We start from the raw sequence: 21,714 nt of genomic DNA, 5'->3' as shown, positions 1-21,714 counted from the left end.
TCTACACACTCCTGCCCTGACCTAACCGGTTCAGGAGAAAGGAAAACTATAAATTACACACTCCTGATCGACCTAAGCGGTTAGGGAGAGAATGACGACCTAGCCAATGAACCAACTGGACGTCTTTGTCTGCGCATTCATCTCCCAGAACTGGTCCTGTGCAGCTTTAGAGTTGTGGTAGGTGTAGAAACAGTTCTTCGACCTGCAGCAGCAAAGGGCCAGCTTGCATGCCTTACAGTACGCGGTTGAAAGGTTCCTACACACTCCACAACGAGGCCTGTTCCTGGCCTGAGTAAACAGAACATTATGGCCATTCGTGTTACCAGTTGAGGCGTTGTGGCACACCAGGTCACTGTGGTGGTACTGCTGGTTGTGGTTGTGGCTCAGCAGGTAGCAACGTAACACCAGGTTGCTGTGACAGTAGAGCTGGTGGTGGTAGCATCACAACTACCTGTGGTGGTAGCATCAAAACTACCTGTGGTGGTGGCCTTACAACTACTTGTAGTAGTGGCATTACAACTACTTGTGGTGGTGGTGCCATCAATTGTGGAACCACAGACCGTTGATGCATCTTAAATGGCCTCTCAGTAGATGCTGACTGATCAGTACATGTTGACCGAGCAGCAGTAGTCACGATAGGAACAGGAACAGGTGCAGTCACAGGCAACAGTTCAGCAGCAGTAGTAGCAGTAGGAGTAGGTGCAGGAGCGGGAAGAATCGGCTGTGGCGCAAAACGACATTCACTGAACAACCGTACCAGTTGACGTGTGATAGCAATGTGAAAGTCGAGATGGGACATCTTCGTATCGGGATTCAGCTGTTCAAATAGAAGGATGCTATTGACTATGGCAGTGTCGACAACGTTATAAAGAAAAACCTATTATTATTGAATAGTCGCTCACGTGACCGGTTGAGCTCAATTGTTAATCTTTTTCACATCTTGGCATACATCTCACCAGTACTTGATAAGCCAACAATGCGACAATATGAAAGAAGAAGAAACTTGAGCTGATAAAAGGTTCCATAAGAAAAGTTGAACAGATCTTGTAGAATAGACGTGTCGTGTCAGGTGAGAGGTCACGTGGGACATCCCAGTACAGAATGTTGAGGTCGAGAGGTGTTGTAGGTCGCATAGAAGTGGTGTCAAAATTGTATCTTTTTTCCAATACTTCAAACACCTGTACAACACAGCTGAAATTGAGATATCAGTAACACTCAATTATAGCATACATCTCACCAATATTTGATAAGCCAGCATTGTAACAATATCAAAAAGGAAAGAGCTTGAGCCGACAAAGTTCCATAAGAAGAGTTGATCAGATTCATAATGAAAAGTTTATGAAACTTGTGTGTGTAAATACTTACTGATTACGTTCGGCAACTGTTGTGAGACCTCTGGCTAGCATGGCATCGATCAGGGTGACATCTCTCTATTTCCTGTTTTTCAGGATCGACTGATGGGTGCAATGGGAACGCATCTTTCGCCTCCTCATGTGGGACCATTGTATTTGTTAAAACGCACCACAACAGCAATCGGAAGGTCAAGAGGTCCACCAGAACGATACAGTATAGCCACAATCGTTCCCATGCTCCCATTTACTAACCCTGGCTCCGTCCACATATTGGAGGACGACATAACACGGCACCTTCGCATAAGACTACACTCGCATGAAGACCCCCAGCTTCATCTTCACTGGCCTTTTTGGCCTCAGCGCAATTGTGTATAGCCTTGATGTGAGCAATAGGCCTGCCTAGTCGACGTAGGTAAGCGACGTTGTATTCGGCCACCTCTTCCACTGTCAAGAATAGTCGGATTGCTTCATCAAACAGTGTCAAATTCTCTCTATTTACCCCTGCCGACTCAATGGTACGGGTCATGAAAAGTTGCCAGTCATTTTCAGTGACGGCAGCATTTCTTAGTCGCAGAAAGGCTTGTCTGAATCTGATTTGAGCATCATCACTGCCGGCCTGCCTCATAACTTTGGTCAGCACACCGACTCCGAAAATTCTGTTTACATGGCTCTACCCAAATTCGACAAAATACCCTTCGAATCTGCGACATAGAGTGGAGTGTCTCCCACTGGAGGCATCTGTCCAAATTCTCCGACCAGTACCAAGGACAGACCACCGAAAGGCTCCAGCATGGTCAGGACGTGCCTGACACAACCTCTGATGTATCATGCCTAACTGACGTCGACCAATCATTGACATTTCGTCTATAATTAGATAACGACATTGCTTTAACTGTTCCTGCAGATTCTGTAGTGCAGGACCACGCAATTCATTACTTGCCGTAAAGTTGAGAGGCAGTTTTAATAAAGAGTGCAATGTTCTACCATTCACATTAAACGCTGCTACCCCTGTTGCTGTTGGAGCAGCGACACAACATGCACCTCTGAGTAGAGAACGGAAGCATCCGATAAGATACGACTTACCAGTACCAGCCGTTCCACATATGACACATCGAAGTGGATCCGGCGACAGACCCTGGTTAAGTTTTTGAAATGGCATTTGACTATGTCATATGCAACTCACTGATTGCCTAGTAAGAAATCAGGATTATAGTCGCTCAGGTCAACGTTCTGATCAACTACACCGTGCTCAGATTTATTATCAGCAATAAATGTTATGGCTTCTTGGGCATCAGGAAAATTCACAGCAGATGCTGTCCAATCGGTATTACTATCAGAACCCTGTTCGTTCTCTGGAGATTCTGAAAAGTCAGCATCTAACTGACACAATACCATCCAGTCTTCTACTGCGTGCCATCTACTATTGCACGTACCATTTTCATCAACATCGCAGGGTGCTAGATTGTCACCATCGATTTCTACTTCGTCGTGATCTGTTGCCCTTTCAACGTCCTGAGCAAAACAAATCCGACGATTCAGGTCGTCAGAGCAACAGCACTGCCATTCTTCCCACGAAGCAACTGCACTACCACCAAAATCAGCGGTCAGTTCTTCTATGCACCGTAAAGGTTTATATTTTATTTTACCAGCTGCCTAAAGCAGTAAATTTCATACTTTTCCAAATCATATGGAAGTGCAGCCTTTACTTCAGGAACGTAACGAATGACAGCCTTTTGTTGCGTTTGACAAGACGTCCTTTTGAAATCGTACTGCGTGACAAAGTCATCAAAGCAGAGATTTTCAAATTCGTTACTTTTTAGCCTGTTTACGTAGTGGTCTATGGCACTTGAAATTGTAGCCTGTTTATCTTGTGCCACATCGACTTCCCGTTGACCATCAACGTTGACACGTAAAATTGTTCTACTCCATACTACTAACTTCTCACCCGTAAGGTGATGGCACGTTTCCTGTGCGGAGTAGTCATGCTCTACTACAGACCTTGTGATTAGCTTTTGGACGGCTTTCTTTGGATGATCATCGTCCTTCGAGTCCTCTACTATAACTTCGAAAGTCTGTTTTTAGAGGTTCAGCTAACAAAAGCTGTTAAATTGTCTTCTTTACAACGCGACCTTTCTGCATTATACACATACAAAAAGTACCACTATCATTCTGCACAATTAACGTAACTGCTCATCTCAGATGAAATGGAAAAGCCGCTATTTCTGTAGACACTCGAGGCACTTTTTGTGTGCTCTGTCATTTCCAGAACACGAGAGTTTACAATGGATGTTTTTTCGTGGCACATGCAGCTTCGTCAGGTATGCTGCAGAAAACGTTCCACAATCGGTCCCGTTCATTTGCACTTGAATGTTTATAGTATAGCAGAGATGAGAACATGATTGATTCCAGAGCTTTTAATGAAGCTGGCAAAGATCTTTTTTCAGACTGCCGTACACTTGTACTGTCTACAGTAACCTAATTACATCATTGTCTTCGAATGACGGTTTGGTGATCTACTACCCTTGAGGTGATTTGCCACCGCGGTAATAGATCACCGGAGGTAGCAAATCACTGGTACACCGGCATTCTACATACTACTTGAGACGACCACTGGCTTTTCTAGCGACAGAGACGTGCCTTAAAATTCACAACAATTTGTAAGTATTGATTATTAGGTTGGGGATATCCCCCGGGTAAGCTCTTTATATATATAATATATATATATATATAATATATATATATATATATATATATATATATATATATATATATATATATATATATATATATATATATATACACACACACTTGCCGTCTTGTACATACATGCATGCACCTATAGTGCAGGCTACAGCAGTTTGTCATGTATTATAGATTCGTTACTTTTGTTTTCTAGATCAAAATCATCATACAAATGATAGTATTGAGACGATTGGCATTGGTAGCGACTTGGGATCTCAGACAGCAGCAAGTTATATTTGGGATAAATCTGCTGCAATTTCAGTGGCAAACACTAGAGATGGTAAGTGATGAGACTTTTCTGATTGTGTACACACTATATGGCATTATTTAATCTCTTGTATTGTATATATGTATGTTCAGAAGCATCGTCTTCTAATGAGACGATACCTTCAGATTGTAGTCGGCAGTCTCACTTTAGTAATGCAGTAGAAAATGCTAAGCGTTTAGGAAGACGTTTTGAATCTGACAGTGAGCGACAATTGAGAGTGAAGCAACAATTCTACGAAATGATGATCGGAGATAGTCGTCCTAATTCTACAAACGACGACAGTCTTTTCACAGTTGAGCTGGAAGAGCTCTCTTCAGAAAAGGTAATCGATATCTATCGTAAATGTGGCGGTAAGGGGTTTGCTGTCCATCTCAAGTCCTATTTAGTGGATTTGTTAAAGCGAAGAGAAAACTTTCAATCAGTTGTATATGTGATTGTTTCCGTCCTGGCAAGGCAAACAAGGGCGGACGAAACTGCTGCGCTTCCTCGTTTGCTCTTGGAGATAACGCTCAAAGATATTTTTATTGCTTTGTTAGAGGTAATGCCTGATGCAGTTCACAGTCGCCTCGTGTCTCTCTATTCGAGTCTGTATTGCGCTGTTCCGTTCGCTTACGTTCTTCAACTTTCTGTAGACGATACTCGAACAGTCACAAACTTTCAATCTCTTCAAGATGTTCTCGCAGTCCCAAGTCATCCACTCGTCGTATCATGCGGTACAGCAAACGCTGTACGGAAAGGAAAATCAACATTGACGGGAAAGTTGGTAGGACAACTAGAGACTACGTCGTTAGGTTTTGATTCGTTTGATGTGTGCTCTGACGAAGGTGATGGCGGTTTATGTCATTCCCCTTCTATTGATCTTTTACTTGAGGTCAAATCTAACGTTCCATGCGGTCTCAACTTTGCCGATGTCCACGGGTTTACGAATGAAAAAACATTTTGTCATGCTTTGTCCACTCTTTGCTCGGTTGCAGCTCTAGTACTTGTTCACGTGACTGCTAATGACTTTGGTCCTGGAGGTTCTCTTGATGACAGTTTGCGATCGTTTTTACTAAACAGTTGTAATCTTCACTGCAGCAACGCAAAAATTGCCATTTTTGTTCGTGATGTTCCCAGTAGTGCAGAAATGTCTCCTACCATTCCACAATCGTCATCAATTAATCAATCGTTAGGAGAGATTTTTCCTAATAGAATAGCACAAGTTGTGTTCGTCGAAGATCTTGCCAAATGTCGCACTCAGGAGCAGCGACAGATGACTGTTATACGCATTAAAGATGAGATGGCACCGATATTTGACAAACTCAAACAACGATTACCTTGCTCCGAAGTTATTCAAAGGTGTTTTGTGTCTTGTTGTACTGGACAAGGTCAGGCTTACAAGAAGGAGTCTGGTAGGCAATTAGACGGATTTTCGGCTTTGGGAAGAAAAGTATTTGAGGCTCTTGAAGCAAGTAATCCGAAGAAAACCGACCTTGCTAATCTTCTTTTTCCTCTAACAGCAATTTACGCCTCTATGGCTAAAATTCGTCACCAGGAGAAAGAACTTCAGGAAAACGAAGTTACAGGTGATATTCACGTAGAATTAGCAAAACTAGAACAAGAGATGAGAGAGTTGCAGACTCGCCGGCAAACGATTGAGATATCTCATCCAGTCAGACTATTCATTGTTCTTGTGTCAATCAAAAATCGCCATCATTTGGCAGAATTTCAACATTACTTGGAGGTGTGGAAAGACCGATATATCGATCCTCTCTTTAAGGAGAGACGAGAGCTTAGTCAGCAAATGAAACCATTGGAATCAATCAGATCCACAGGTCAACAGAACAGTAAAGAAGGAACTCAACACAAAAAAGATGATATCAAACGCAAGCTAAAGGAAGTTTCGTTTTGCATTGATCAGTTTGATATATCGATAGACTCCTTCTGGAACGAATTGATGGAACTTTGTGCTTTGCTAGAAGATGATAAGATAGTGAATGATCATTTGAAGAAACTCCATCTAGACCCCCAGGTAATTAAGCAAGTTTACACGCAATGTGTATTGGAAGGTTATCCTATGCAATTACTTCGAGGAAATCAATTACAGATGACTGCAAGCAAGTTTATACAAGATATAATGAGACAACTAGGAGTCGAGTTGAAGAACAGAAACAATTTGGTTGTCGTATCAGTTATAGGCGCGCAGAGTTCTGGCAAATCTACATTGCTCAATTACTTGTTTGGTTGTGGGTTTGCTACAAGGACGGGAAGATGCACGAAAGGTTTGTATGCTTCATTCGTAAGCATATCGGACGGAAGATATCTTTTAGTTCTTGATTCGGAAGGGCTGTTGTCTTTGGAAGGAGGTGGTCACGTGTTTGACAATCAAATTACGGTGATGGCTATGGCTTGTTCGGATGCCGTTATAGTGAACCATAAGGGTGAAATTACCACACAGATTAAGGAATTATTAGAAATCTGTTTGTACGCAATGGATTATCTGAAGTTGACCGATATTCGAACAGAAATGATGTTCGTTTTGCGAGACCAAAGAGATCGTGACACTAAAGTACAAAGCGATTCGTTAACTCTGCTGAGGAAAACGCTGAAAGAGGCAATGGAAAGTGGACAGAAAGACCTTGATGATCTCGTGTCTTTGAGACAAGACGCTATATTTCTTCTTCCGAATGCATTTTATGAAACCAAACAGGAAGGTCGGACTGTGGAATCACCGTCTGCTGTATTTTCGGAAGAGGCGTTTGCTCTACGCAGAAAGATACTGCGATCCACGCTAGATGATCATTCAAAGGTAAAGCCGCCTGATGATTGTGACCCTCTAGTAGACTGGTATAGACACGCTTGTATAGTGTGGGATACACTCACTGAGTACGGTTACACACTATTGCATTACAAAGCTCTTGATGAATTGCATCTTCACAAAGAGATGAATAAGATCGTGACATCTCTTGTCAAACCAGCCGAAAGCAAGTTCGACAAGCAGGCGAGAGCTGTTCTTAAGAAACACACAGAACGATTGCATACGGCTAGGGACGAAAAAGTAGTCGAAAAGTATGACTTAGAATGTCGTGCTGAGTTAAGTAAATTGAAAGAATTAATGGAAGATGAGTTAGAACGCGACTTTGAAAAGGGCACTCAAGCCAAGAGATACAACGAAGACCTAAAGGAAAAATTTCGTTGCAAGCTAACAACTCCAATTTCATCTTTTTATGAATTTCACAAATATTCATGGCTGAAACAGCGACAGTTGGCTAGCGACAGATTGAAATCTGATCGACGCTTTCATGAACATCTTGAAAACGAGTTGAAGCGTACTGAATATGAATCTTCTTTGTCTACGTCCGATGCAGCAAAACTTTTTGATGAATCGTGGAGCCGATATGAGACGAACTACACAAAGCATCTTGAAGAGATTAAAAAGAAGAAGGAGGACATCGAGCAAGAAATTGTGACAACTTTTAGAGACGTTCTGATAAGACATCGCATTGATGACAAAATACTTGCGGTCGTGGCTATGGGTTCCTGTTCGGTTGAATTGTTGAAATCGACACACTTCAGCGACTCTAGCCACGACGAGTGGTTTGATAAATATCTCGAAATAACGTCTGGTGTGGTTGATACAGCTCAGAAAGTAAGCAACACAACAGAGTTCGGCGACAGAACCCACGACGGCTGGTTTGGTACTTTACGTAAATTACCTCAGAAACTGTTGCACGGAGTTCTTCCAAAGTCGCATAATCATCCTATTAGTCGAGAAGAAGTCACGACTCGCGTGGTGCCTCGAATGAGAAAAGAAGTAGAGAATCTGCGAGACAGGGTTGCAGCTAAGTTCGAATCAGAAGATGGACAGTGCGACCCAGCTATTGTTACAGATGTCGTTGTTCGGGCTAGCAAGATTGTCAACGAGATGCAACCTTCTTTGAGCTCGTTTAACAATAGACTGAAACTGCGGCTAGCTCCATTTACTAACGATCTTATAGTTTACTTACAACGAGTAGCTTGTACGGCAGTCTGCTCTGCCGATGACAAGCGAAGGGCTGAAGAGAAAATGCAGCTCGAAACGAAGAGGTTAAAAAAACGCCAAACATTTCTTACCACGGTCAGTGACGAAGCCAACGATTTAGAACGTGCAGCAACGTTTGCTGACGAGTACAGCAGACAACTGAATGTTTGGGTAAAGAGTAAAGTGCAAGAATTTGCGTCGGAAGTACTTGGCCAAGTTCAACAAGAAATGCCGAATGCCGAGTATGCAACAAAACGTGCGTATCATAGCTCTTTCACGGTAGGGAACTATGATGCGGTGTTGGAGTATTGCATCGATGTAAACGCATATCTGAAAAAGCTATTTATGGAAATGTTTGAAAATCGTAAACAGGTAACAATAGGCAAGGAAATGCGCACACTTGAAAACAGTGTTTCACAAATGTACAAGGCGATCATGGACGTCGCTGAACGTTGGCGGCAAAGCTCTCAGCCTTCTGGTTGTCTTAATAACTTTAAGGCCTACTTAGCAAAGTGTGTTGACGACTCATCTGAGAGTGCTGGTTCTCGAAACTTGCTAATGGTTGCATTGGAAAGATTTCCACAAATAACCAACTTTCCTATTTCAAAAGTTAACAATTTTTGTGAAAAGTTTAAGGTTAGTATGAGGAAGCTACTAACCGACGTACGATCTAATTATTTGCAAGAAACATTAGAATCTAGCATGATCGACGAGCGTGAAAGAATTTGGAAAGAAATAAAAGGATGTCAAGCCAAGTGTCCACTGTGTTGTTCAAAATGCTCACTAGTGTTCGAGCACAAAGATCATTATTGTGCTCATCACATTTTCCCCGCTTTTCGTGGAGTGCGGGTACGCAATTTGAATTACCCAGTTTTCGACAGGTGCCTTAGCACAGACACTGCACGGAAGCGGCGGGGCAGAGGCGACGATCCTTTCTTGCCAAACCTTGCAGCGTTTCTTGATCATTACGATGATTGTCGATCATGGAAGAAGTCACTTGTTCCTGACCCAACGTTGCCACCGCTACCAGTACAACAGATTGCAGCTTGGGTTAATTGTAGAAAACCTCTTTTGAAATATTGGAATTTGGTGGACAATACTCCAGACGAATGGTTGATCTATCAAAGCAAGAAACCGTTAGAAGAAGACGAATGTGATAAGGCAAGAGCAAGACTCGAAAAGTACCACGACGTTTAGGTGGCAAAGTATTAGCAACATATCGCAGTAAGACATGATTGCAGCTCTGGCATGCATGCAGTAGTTTATTACGTAGCATGCAATCGAATATTATACGTTTGCCTTGGACAGTCTTAGTGATGCTCTGGTGTCTTTTATCTAGTCAGTGTTGCTGTTATTACATGATATCACTCGAAACTGATATTGAAATTGTGACGTTATGCATTTAGTTTAGGTTTAATATCTAGCTACAATGCACTCGCAACGCAAATTGTGATGGCTGACTATTATTATAAACTAAAAATTGGAATGATCGTTTGCTAACTTGGAACATAATTCAGCTGGTTTTCGAAGCTTGTGAACGTGAGTACATACTATAAAGTTTCACGGTTATGCGATGATAATTAGCAGCTCTGTCATTGGTTGGAACTGTGTCACGGTCACCTCGTTCTTGTGTATCACGTCGAGTCATTTAATTCGTTTTGCAGCTTCCACGGTCATTATCGAAATGCATGAAATTGTCCAATTGTAGCGTATTACGCATGCAGTATAATGTGAAAATTAGTGATACTTTGGGAAAGCTGAAAGCACAGCGGGACTGGTTACACACACATACACACGCACGCACGCACACACACACACAGCATGTCACAACATTATTTTCTAGACAACAAGATTATTATAGCATCAGAGAGACTGAGATGTAACGATTTGAGGTCTCTAGGCCTATGTGTTCGCCTTTTTCTGCTTGAAAACATCGTTCTATACTATGGTACCGTACTAATCTACAGCAGATGGCCCAGCCATATTGCAACCGTTGCTTTGTATACGTATACATGTACTACCAAAGCACTAGGGTCTTCATGAGCTCGTGCTAGATTGTCTGAATTTCTATAAATCCTCTAAGCTAATGAGTATACGCTGCTCAAATTGTGATGGTTGACTACCACTCTCTCTAGGTAAAGACAGTGTGTAGTAAACATCTATCGACATTGTCTTCTTGATTCGTCGATGCAATTTCAATTTTGTCTATTGAATCCACTGGCTGCATGTCGTAAGTACCAGTTGAGCGTGCGCACTAATGTTACGTATCACGTTCATGTGAGTGTTCTCAGTCTGTCGATCATTAGGTGAAACAGTCTCACCATTGAGATAGCCGCGTGTCTCACTTGCATTGCATGAGTACGTAACTTACTCTTTTCAGCCTAGTTACACGGTCATTTCCATCGCCATCTCGTAGAAAATGCGTGAAACTGTTCAATTACAAGCAGGACAGCAAGGGTTAATGTATTCCGAAGTCTTCAACAAAACATGCTATTTCAGTTTTGGGAAGTTAGTTCTGATGGGGATGATATTGATTCCCCCGGAACTTATCACGGTGATTCTGATCTTCAGCTCGAGCGGATCAACGTGGCGTAGCCAAGATTATTTCGCTCTAAACAGTGACAACTTCGTTTCCGGTCATGTGAACTCAACGTATATCATCGCGCCCGTTACCTCCACCACGTATAAAAAGATGGCTAGCGTCGAGGCTAGCTTAACTATACGTATAGCTATGTCTCTGTTAGAATACGTGCAACGAAGCAACAGGTTTCTCTAAATGTAATCGTTGCTAGGAAACGGCAAGTGTGCTTTACAAATTCTGTTTGAAATTCTAGGCAGGAAATACGTTGCACGCGCCGTTCTCGTTAGTCTAGAGCCGGGAACAATGGATTCAGTTGGTTTGGACCACTTGGACAGTTTTTTGGCCTAAAAATTTGTGTTCGGTGAGGAATGTCTAGAATTAACGTGCGTTACATACAATGGTTTCTAGAAGCCAGTCTGGCAGAGTGGTGCTAGAGACAACTGGGCTAAGGACCACTACACAGAAGGAGCGGAACTTGTTGACTCTGTTCTTGATGTGATAAGAAAAGAAGCAGAAGGATGAGACTGTCTGCAAGGTTTTCAGTTCACTCATTCATTGGGTGGAAGAACAGGATCAGAGGTGGACACCTTACCAATTTCTAAGATCCGTGAAGAGTACCCTGATCGTATCACAAACACGTTCTCTGTTGTTCCATCTCCTGAAGTCAGTGGCACGGTTGTTGAGCCATACGATGCCACTCTGTCTATCCACCAGCTAGCGAGCATGCAGCTCGTTGAGAATACTGATGAGACCTACTGTATTGACAACCAAGCTCTCTATAACATCTGTCTTTGTACTCTGAACTTTGTTACTGTCTTAATTCAAGATGCTAAGTGGATTCAGGATTTATCTGGCAGTACACAGGCAATCAAGTAAGTACACTGGTTGCGTGTCGCCCATGTGCAGCATTGCCCAATTTCCTACTACAAGTTGATCTGTGAACGTGCCTTCACTTAAGCAAGAATGTATCAGAGGTGTATTTCAGTGTCCCTGGATCAATTAATTAATAAGGTGGCTGGTAGTTCATGGTCATCATAAATCCCTTCTTCCTCGCAAAATTGTTCGCCAAAGTTGTCAGTTGCTTGGCTGTGACTGCTGCCTGCCTCTTCTCGCCAGATGACATCGCGATACCGGTGTTTCTGTGGACGTGAGACTTGAAGGAACGAGTGTTTGTGAACACTGCTGGGCAGTGATTCACTCTACGCTCGACTCTAAAGTCCACATCCATACAGCGCACTTCCGCAATGTGCTGCAGTCTAGGGCGAGAACGAGTAGACGTACCGTCAAACGCATTGCGGCCATATCTGTAACGTGCGCTATACTCTAGCCCGTCTGTATTTACCAAGGTGTCGGCTACCTGTTCACTCGGGTGCTACATACCTTCCTTTGACGATGGCCTGCGTCTTCACTCCGGTGTGTGCCGCCAAAGACTTATAAACAGGTGACATCGATATCAGACCGCGTGATTCTCACAACTATAGTCAAAGCTGTCTGTTCCACGTGCTTCATGTGCTGCAAGCTAGCTGGGAAGAAGTGTGTGCCTGTGTCTGTGTCTGCTTCGGGCAGAGAAGGAAAGGGATCATTGATACAATGATCTAGGGGTGACGATTCTTCAGCAGTACAGTACACTTGTCACCCGCCTAGCATGCGTAGTCTTGTGGAGTGACTCTATTAATAGCGTAGTGACACGCATGCGTAACTATTGTATCTTCGTAGTATGTCTTCGTAGTGTGTTGAGTTCTAGTGTGTTGAGTAGAATAAATACAAACCGTATAACACCACATGGCGACAGGAGTGGGACTCATACGACTCGAACCACCAGGTCCTTTCAACTTTCGGCAGCCAGACGACTGGCCGAGGTGGAAGAGAAGATTCGCACAGTTTCGAATCGCCTCAGGCCTGGCAGACGCGGACGAAGTACGTCAAGTGTCCACGTTACTCTACTGCATGGGAGAGGACGCAGAGGGAGTCCTAACTTCCACCAACATCACGGAAGACAACAAAAAGAAGTACGATGAGGTGATTGCTAAATTCGAAGAATTTTTCCGCATACGTCGCAACGTGATCTACGAGAGAGCGCGCTTCAATCGACGAAATCAGTTAGAGGGAGAGTCTATCGAGCAGTATATCACCGCTTTGTACGAACTGGTCGAGACATGCGAATACGGAAGTTTGCAACAGGAAATGCTGAGGGACAGAATTGTCGTCGGAATAAGAGACCAGGCGCTATCAGAACGTCTACAGTGTGATGCTGAGCTTACGTTGGAGAAGGTCAAACGATCTACAAGACAGAGAGAAGCCGTGAAAGAACAGCATAAACATCTGCAAGGTGACGGCAGCAAGGACCATCCAATTGTCATAGAGCAAGTGCGAAACGGCGCTAAAAGCGGCACAGCAGGCGGTAAAAGCGGCACCACAGGTGGCAAATCGCAAGCAAGCAGACACCAGTTTGGCGGCGGACGGTCAAAGTCGGCAACCCCACCCGCGCGACACCAATGTAAGCGCTGCGGAAGATATCATGCTAAAGAAGCCTACTGTCCAGCAAGACAAGCCAGGTGTTCAAAGTGTAACCGAAAGGGTCACTTTGGAGCTCAATGTTTCTCGAAGACAATCGAAAATGTGGACAGTGAGAGTCGAGACGGGGCCTATGTATTTCCAGTGAACGTATCCAAAAGGATCACATGGTCTTCCAAAATTTCAGTAGGAGGCAAAGAGCTAACATTCAAGTTAGATACGGGGGCCGAGGTGACAGTGATCACAGAAGAGGCACATAGAATGTTAGAAATGCCAAAGTTACAGAAACCGTCCAAGGCCTTGTATGGACCAACATCTACAGCTCTTCGGACATTGGGACAATTCACAAGTACACTATCAGTGAATAACAAGACATCAGAGGAGACTATCTTCGTTGTCCAGGGATTGAAAACCAATTTACTAGGGTTACCGGCTATCACATCGTTACAACTTGTCCACAGGATCCAAGCGACCAGTGTAGGAACCACCATACCAGACCGATTTCCCAAAGTTTTTCAGGGACTGGGTAATCTTGGTGATCCATACAAAATCAAGCTTAGAGAGGGAGCCAAGCTCTATGCGCTGTACACACCCCGGAATGTTCCAATTTCTCTCAGACAACAAGTCAAAGAAGAACTAGATCGAATGGAAACGATTGGCGTCATCTCACAAGTGGAAGACCCTACAGAATGGTGCGCTGGTATGGTTGTAGTCAGGAAAAAGACAGGAGACGTCAGGATTTGCGTAGATATGAAACCCCTCAACGAGAATGTACTACGAGAGATTTACCCCATACCCAAAGTGGACGACACACTTGCTCAATTGGCGGGAGCCACAACGTTTAGCAAAATCGATGCTAATAGTGGGTTTTGGCAGATACCTCTAGAGGTGGAATCTAGGCTACTGACTACCTTTGTCACTCCTCACGGACGGTACTGCTTCAACAAGTTACCATTCGGCATCGCTAGTGCGCCCGAGCTTTTCCAACGGCGAATGAGCAAGATTCTTTCGGGACTACCTGGAGTATTATGTCACATGGACGATATTCTCATATTCGGAACAAGTCAAACGGAACACGACGACCGACTGACTTCGGTCTTACAACGACTGCAAGCAGCAGGAGCAACTCTAAATAAGGCCAAATGTGAGTTTGGGGTACACACCGTCAAATTTCTTGGTCACATTATTGATGGCAAAGGTCTCAGAGCGGATCCAGCCCGGCTGAAAGCTATCCAAGACCTAGAACAGCCCAAGAACGTATCAGAATTGCGCCGCTTCATGGGGATGGCAAACCAATTGGGAAAATTTTCACCACATCTTTCAGAGATAAGTCAACCTTTGAGAGAGCTGTTGAGTACGAGATGCTCATGGTTATGGGAACATCCACAAGAGCAAGCATTCACAAGAATCAAAGATGAATTGACTCGTCCTACTGTCCTGGAGCTGTACAATCCGCAGAAGAAGGTGAAAGTATCCGCTGACGCGTCATCACACGGTCTAGGCGCGGTACTTCTTCAAGAAGCCGGAGATAAATGGAAGCCGATAGCATACGCATCACGGTCCATGACAGATACTGAGAAGCGCTACGCGCAAATTGAAAAGGAAGCTCTGTCATTAACATGGGCTTGCGATAAGTTTCAAGATTACGTACTTGGTCGCAAATTTCATATCGAGACCGACCACAAGCCGTTAGTTCCTTTGCTTAGCACTAAGCACTTGGACAGGTTACCGCCAAGAATTGTTCGTTTTAGACTTCGTTTGGCGAGATACGACTTCACAATTGAACATGTACCTGGGAAACTGCTTTATACAGCTGACACGTTGTCAAGAGCACCCCTACAAGAACAGATCACGGAGGATTCTCTACAGGACGATGTTGAGACCTTCATCAATGAGGTAGTTGCTAATTTACCAACTACAACGGACAGACTACAAACGTACCGAGAAGCACAAGCTAGAAATGCCACGTGTGCCCAAGTGATGCAGTACAGTCAGTCACAATGGCCCGACAAATGTCCTGAGGAAACTTCTCTAATCCCGTTTTGGAGAGTAAGATCGCTACTGACGGTACACAACGACCTACTACTATACAACAACCGTGTAGTGATTCCTGACGAACTCAGAAAAGATGTCCTGACCAAAATTCATGAGGGTCATCAGGGCATAGTTCGTTGCAGACAGAGAGCACACACCTCCGTCTGGTGGCCGGGGATAACACAACAGATATATCAATTGGTGCAACAATGCCCCACATGTGCAAAGGAGAATCCACAAGGAACTGAACCACTCATGACTTCTCAGTTACCGGATTTTCCTTGGCAAGTTGTGGGAACGGACTTGATGGAGTTAAATGGAGCTCATTATCTTGTTGTCATTGACTACTTCTCAAGATATCCAGAGCTTATCAAGTTGACGTCCACCACAGCCTTAGCAGTAATTCAAGCCTTGAAATCTGTTTTTGCCCGTCACGGCATCCCTGATATTCTCAGGAGTGACAACGGACCTCAGTATATCGCTCGGGAAACCAAAGAGTTCGCTAAGGCTTATGGATTCGTCATGATAACCAGCAGCCCTAGGTACCCGCAGAGCAACGGACTCGTGGAGCGGATGGTCAAATCCATCAAACAGCTACTGACAAAGGCGGAGGACCCACATCTCGGGCTACTGGCTTACAGATCCACGCCACTGCCTTGGTGCACTCTCAGTCCTTCAGAATTGCTCATGGGAAGACGATTGAGAACAACAATGCCACAGTCGACAGCACAACTCACCCCACACTGGGATTATCTGAGGAATTTTCGTGAAGCAGATAATTTTTTCAAAAGCAAACAGAAGAAGAACTTTGACTCCAGACATCGAGCTAAAGACCTGCCCCAATTACAAAAGGACACGGAAGTCTGGATAACGTCAAGTAAAGAGCCAGCTCAAGGGACAATCGTCGGTCCAGGCCACACTCCACGATCCTATGTCATTAAAACAGACAAAGGGGAGGTGAGGAGAAATAGAGGACATTTGAAAGCCATCCCAAAGTTTGGCACTTCACCTGAAATCGGAAGTCCCCAGAATACGGAAACTGGTCAAACAACACCAACCAGGCCACAAACGAGAAGCCAGACTGGTTGTCAAATAAAGAGGCCGATGAAACTCGACCTGTAAGGGGAGATGTGGAGTGACTCTATTAATAGCGTAGTGACACGCATGCGTAACTATTGTATCTTCGTAGTATGTCTTCGTAGTGTGTTGAGTTCTAGTGTGTTGAGTAGAATAAATACAAACCGTATAACACCACAAGTCTCACGTAGCAGACCCGATCCTTGGACCGATGTAGACCAGGGAAGCGTCACTGCAGGTCTTTCCCAGCCTGAGATCTGTGGACCGGCCAATTTTTCAGCATTTTTTGTTAGAGTTCGAAGAATGGCTTGATTTGGAGGATGACATTGTGATTGACAACAAGACTAAAGTTACAGTGATTCTAGAAGTCAATCCTTTGGTGAGTTGACCATGTGCTTGACTACGTCATTGTCTACGCTTTCAGTTTTCCAAACCAAGCTGGTGCCTATCTCTAGTTCAACACACACTCGCGCACTGTATGCTACTGTGTTTGTACGATGCCGTCTACGCCCGGCCTCTTTGTGAGAGTGCTGCTGGTAGCAATGGTAAGCCGTTTTCTTTGGTAAATAACAGCGTTGATTATTTGCCGTTTTTCCAGCGTCGTCGGTTTTCAACGAGTCCAACTTTCCGTATTTTGATGATACTGACCCAGACTTGCAATCAAGTACACACTGTACCGGTATCCGTAGTATATCTACTACACTTCAAACTTCGTTCAATACCAGTTGTCTTTGATGGTGCAAATGGTGCAAATGATGCTTCATTTTCCACATTGCCTGCAGATGGTTCGTTCTTAGCAGTAACCAAGCGGTGATTCTTCTGTTGTAAATGTTATTGTACTAGCATTTTCACTGACCGACTGTAATGGCTTCAGTTCTTCTGAGAGACAATCATGTATGGTTCATGTACCTATCTGTATCCAATGTTAATGTATGTGTAATGTCTGGAGTCATTAACTATACTTGAGTAACACTGTGTCTGTTGCTGATACTTACTAGCATCTTCAGCTTCTTCAAGGCCCATATCTGCTGCCAGCAACGTCTCACCTGGGCCATGTATGATGTGTATTTGAACAGTATGCCTTAGTACTATTCTAGTGATTTTCTCTTTCTTTAGGCATGAGTAGTAATAGTGTTGAAGTCAAATTTTCACCATCTTCTGAAGGTTTGTGACAAGGATGTTGTATCATACAGTACTATTTCCAAGAACATTAGTTAAAGGGACTTGGTCACGATTGTGCATACGCTGGTGTTTCAGTATAATATTTCACATTCCAACAGCCAGAATACTTGGTTGTTTGGCGAGGAGATACAATTGTCTAGACAAAATTGAAGTCAGTCGGGCATTCTCATGACGTAGCTTAGCTCAGCATATGGGACAGTCAGCACTGCTCTTATTAGGCTGATCTACAGTAGACATTGCCAACTTCTTTCAAGACGTGTTAAAAGTTGTGATATGAACTAAGCATACCTGAAAAGACATCGACTCCAGACGATTCCCAACGAAAGACACCACCCATTTCTGGGCCACATGCTCTTGCACTGATAGAGTCATGTCATTGATGATTTAGCTACTGAACAATGAAATTACGTTGTTATGTTTGCATAGGTGTAACGAGCTTGCACACAATTGAGGCCAAGTCCCTATAAAAAGATTTGCCTTTACACCTATAATTTGTTATGCATAATGCAGTTAGTCTTGCATGCTAATAGTTGTACCCATATTGTTGAGATGGGTGGGAGAAAGGACATGCTGTCATTGGAATGGTATACGACTAAGCTAGGGTAGCTCCATTGTCATGGCATTGGCAAAGAATAGACCAACAGTCATCAGTGTGTGTGTGAACAGTTGAATGTTGCTAAATTTTAGTTATCATTATGGGTAAATACAACGAGAGTAAAGGTGCATGCAGTTGTGTTTGGAACACGTGTTGTCTTATTGTTTATCATAATGTTTGTTGTGCAGATCGAGACAGCAAACGTCCTCTTTCTCAGCCTTTTCCTCTTCCCCAAAATTTTTCAGCAGATGTTGAGGCTGATCTGAAGAAGGGGTCTACGTCTGTTACAACTATGGCAAATTTGTCACTGCTGTTGCACATGGAGTCTTTGCATTCAAATGCTATCCATCATCAATTGACTTTACTCTGGTCACCGATTGAATATGCACCAAGTACCTTTTCTTAAGGTATTCTATGGGAAATGGACATGCAAGAAGAGTTGCAATCTTTTTGTTGTATCATTCGTATAGTTTGGTGTTTTATGTAGGAGTAACTGGTTGAGATGCGTCGCAACATGTTTAAAAGGTTTTGGAGATCTGGAGGTTTTGGCAACATCAAGTTGTTGCCAAGAGGATCAACAGCCACAACCCAAAAAGAATCATTAACTGCTAAGTCCAAGGCCATACCCCACCTCAACGAGGACAAGATGTTCATTTCTATAATCGACATGTTAAGGAGCTTCAGGAGTTGTACAAAAGAACAATCCCTCTAAAGAAGTTGTGGTGCAACTGATGAACAGACTTTCTTTTCGAAGGAGTTTGGTAATAAGTGATCCTCAGGCTGCGTCAGCAATTCTTGCAACCCAGCCATCTTTGAGATGTGTTGATGAAGTTAGCTAGTTTTGAAAAGCTTTCCTTCTTATGTGCTGTTATGCTTCATGTATTTTAAGTGCTTCCTTGAATTTGGTCGAATTTTGGGGGAAGCTGATGTGAAGGAGACAATGTCAGTTGATTGGAAGACTAGATGGTGTGGGAAGATCATTAATCTTGCAAAGCAAGAGCAGCATCATCATGCCATAAAGTGTTTGATGGACCTGTACTTTTCTCAAAGAGAATCAGAAGGTGATGGTAATTTCTGTGCTGTACTGGTTAAAAAGGGAATTCTGTGAAGTTATAGGTTTCTTTTTGTTGTAGACTTATTGTGTGAAGGAGCTCTGTTGTTGGCTGGTGTCTTTGAGTACAACGAAGAAGGCTAAGTTGTCTCATGGACTTCATGTTGTAAAGGTTAGTAACTATTAGACTGATGTTATTACTCGTTCTGTCTGGCTACCTTTTCTACAGAAGCATGTGCATTTAGTCAAGTACCGTACTAACTGTTTTCTTTCTGTGCAGTTCTTAGCTTAGCTCTAGAGCATAGTTGGCTGTTCTAGAATTCAAGTGATGTTAATCAAGAAGCTACAAAGCAAGAGAACAACTGTCCAATGATTAACAACTGATGGTAGTCCAAGAGAGTATTTTCTTGTCATTGAGAAGGCTATACTAGGAGTAGTTAAGGTTGCAGCAGATATCCCTGGGGCTCTGCTGGCAGCCTTTTACGTTTTAACATCTCGTATCCTGACAGTTTAAAGCTGTTTCACTTGATCCTGGAAACCTGTCTGGCAAAGTAGTCTTCAGAGAAAACAACAGTTGCCACAAAGTGCCTCCTAAGCACCATTACCCACATGGAGTGCTAGTTTGGACAGATTATCAAGAACTATGTGGATATTAGTGTGATTGGTATTTCAGCATGTCTTGTAGGATGTTCCAAATGTATGGTATACGTATCAGTTGTAAAAATATAGTATGAGTTGAATCAATGTGAAATGCCTCAGTTGATAAATATTTTATGAACATCAGTAGTAGACTCATATCCAGTCCACCTCCTCGCGTGCTCTCCACGTGTTTAGCGTGTGCTTTTAACACCTGGAGTGCGAGCGAGGAGGAGGAGGAGGACTGGGTATGAGTCTACATCAGTAGTGCATTTTATCGTATATCATACCTGTGAGGACTTCTGTAAACAGACGGCCTAAGAGAGGTTTTACACTACTATTGTCTTCACAAATTGAGAGGAGCTGATCAGCATCAAAGTGAGCTATTACCGTATGTTTGAGGCTGTTGATATAGTAATGTGAATTGTGTTTTAGGAAGGTCCTGCATGTAATTGAAGTTAGTAATGGTAAGACTTCAATGTGCTCCTGTTTAGAGGACTCATATGGTCTGTGTTTAGAGACCAGTGAGTGATGCATGCATCCATACTGCGACAGCATCATTGTAATGAGTAGCAAACATCAGGAGGTTTTTCCACTTTTCTGGCTTGCTTGGAATACAACTAACAAAAGTTTGACTAAACGCTATCAGAGTAAGGCATTATCAATTGTTGCAACAAGAAATGTTAATATCAGTTTTGTGTTTCCAGCAAGGAGTAATCATGTCTGTGGCATTCGATGTACAGTGCTCTGAACTGCATGTACCGTACCGTGGCAAGAATCTTACATTCAGAGATTTTGTTGATAAAACTGCTACTATTTCTCTGTTGCTATAAAGACTAGAGATGACATCACTTCTGTAACTAATCTTCCATGCTGTGAGGACATCCATGCATGATGGAAGCAAACTGAGTAAGGAGCTAGTGCTTCTCATATACTCAAGCCAACCAGCTTACATGATCTGTCATAGTGCCAGTTCAGTACTCTGTAAGGACATGGATGCAGTTATGAAATTGCTGCACAGAAATACACCAGTTTTGATTGTTTTAGTGTTTGTGGTGCACAAGATGGTATACATTCAATAGCAGTACTGAAGACAGAGGGACATCTACACTGAATACATGCTGAAAGGTATATATGCGTGTGAGTGTATCAGCAAACTAGTAGAGTATACCAAAGAGAAGTACTAAGTATGGCCTAACTGTAGGAATAATGTCTTTTTGAGGTCCCAAAGGATGCTCATGTAAGCACACTGCCATTTATACGGATAAAACTGCTCTGAAATTTGGCTGAGATGTTGTAGGTCGTGTTTCCACTAGCTGCACCTTAAACTAGTTTAGCTTAAATGCGTTTAAAACTAAACCAGTTCAAGAAAGCGACTGTTTCCACTAGGAACTTGCACATCCGGGATGATCTAAACAAACCGTCAAGGAATGCCTTAATTTGAAGTATTGGGCTGGTCTGTCATCGAGTCAGGGCAACTGTTGGTTGTTACTGATTCAGCATCTGCTAATAGGAATTTGCGTGATGATGACCAAGGACACCGTCTTCTCTCTCTCCTTAGCTGCTGATTTCTTTCTCCTAGCTAACAACCCTTACATCTTCTAGGGCAATTCTATCCCGACAAAATAGTCACTATCATCAAAACAGTGTTGTCAGAAGCCATCTAAACAAGCGCACTACTG

General features: G+C 43.2%; 2 protein-coding genes and 2 long non-coding RNA genes across 7 annotated transcripts; all 4 read left to right on the top strand.

Moving 5' to 3' along the window:
• Positions 1-12,725: 12,725 nt before the first annotated feature.
• Positions 12,726-15,952, top strand: LOC134194652 (uncharacterized protein K02A2.6-like). The gene is made up of 2 exons (XM_062663594.1): positions 12,726-15,890; positions 15,947-15,952. The coding sequence occupies exons 1-2, from the start codon at positions 12,726-12,728 to the stop codon at positions 15,950-15,952; spliced, it is 3,171 nt and encodes a 1,056-aa protein (XP_062519578.1).
• Positions 15,953-15,988: 36 nt separating this feature from the next.
• LOC134195041 (uncharacterized) lies at positions 15,989-16,737 on the top strand. The gene has a single exon (XM_062664044.1). It carries the CDS (start codon positions 16,014-16,016, stop codon positions 16,611-16,613), a length of 600 nt encoding a protein of 199 aa, XP_062520028.1. The 5' UTR covers positions 15,989-16,013; the 3' UTR covers positions 16,614-16,737.
• A 574-nt stretch (positions 16,738-17,311) lies between these two features.
• On the top strand, positions 17,312-20,138 carry LOC134195042 (uncharacterized). 4 transcript variants are annotated; one of them, XR_009972290.1, is made up of 8 exons: positions 17,312-17,353; positions 17,412-17,462; positions 17,567-17,623; positions 17,685-17,732; positions 18,534-18,752; positions 18,833-19,406; positions 19,479-19,568; positions 19,715-20,138. It is a non-coding gene; the product is annotated as an uncharacterized LOC134195042 (long non-coding RNA). The 4 variants fall into 4 exon arrangements; XR_009972288.1 differs by having other exon boundaries at positions 17,412-17,498; XR_009972287.1 differs by having other exon boundaries at positions 17,412-17,623; positions 18,833-19,175; positions 19,235-19,406.
• A 113-nt stretch (positions 20,139-20,251) lies between these two features.
• Positions 20,252-20,859, top strand: LOC134195186 (uncharacterized). The gene is made up of 4 exons (XR_009972340.1): positions 20,252-20,410; positions 20,468-20,499; positions 20,551-20,682; positions 20,740-20,859. It is a non-coding gene; the product is annotated as an uncharacterized LOC134195186 (long non-coding RNA).
• Positions 20,860-21,714: the final 855 nt, after the last annotated feature.

The sequence above is a fragment of the Corticium candelabrum genome, chromosome 19, assembly GCF_963422355.1.
Source record: "Corticium candelabrum chromosome 19, ooCorCand1.1, whole genome shotgun sequence".
Classification (NCBI taxonomy): Eukaryota; Metazoa; Porifera; class Homoscleromorpha; order Homosclerophorida; family Plakinidae; genus Corticium; species Corticium candelabrum.
Note: the sequence above shows the minus strand (reverse complement) of the source record. Positions and strands in the feature narration are given on the sequence as shown.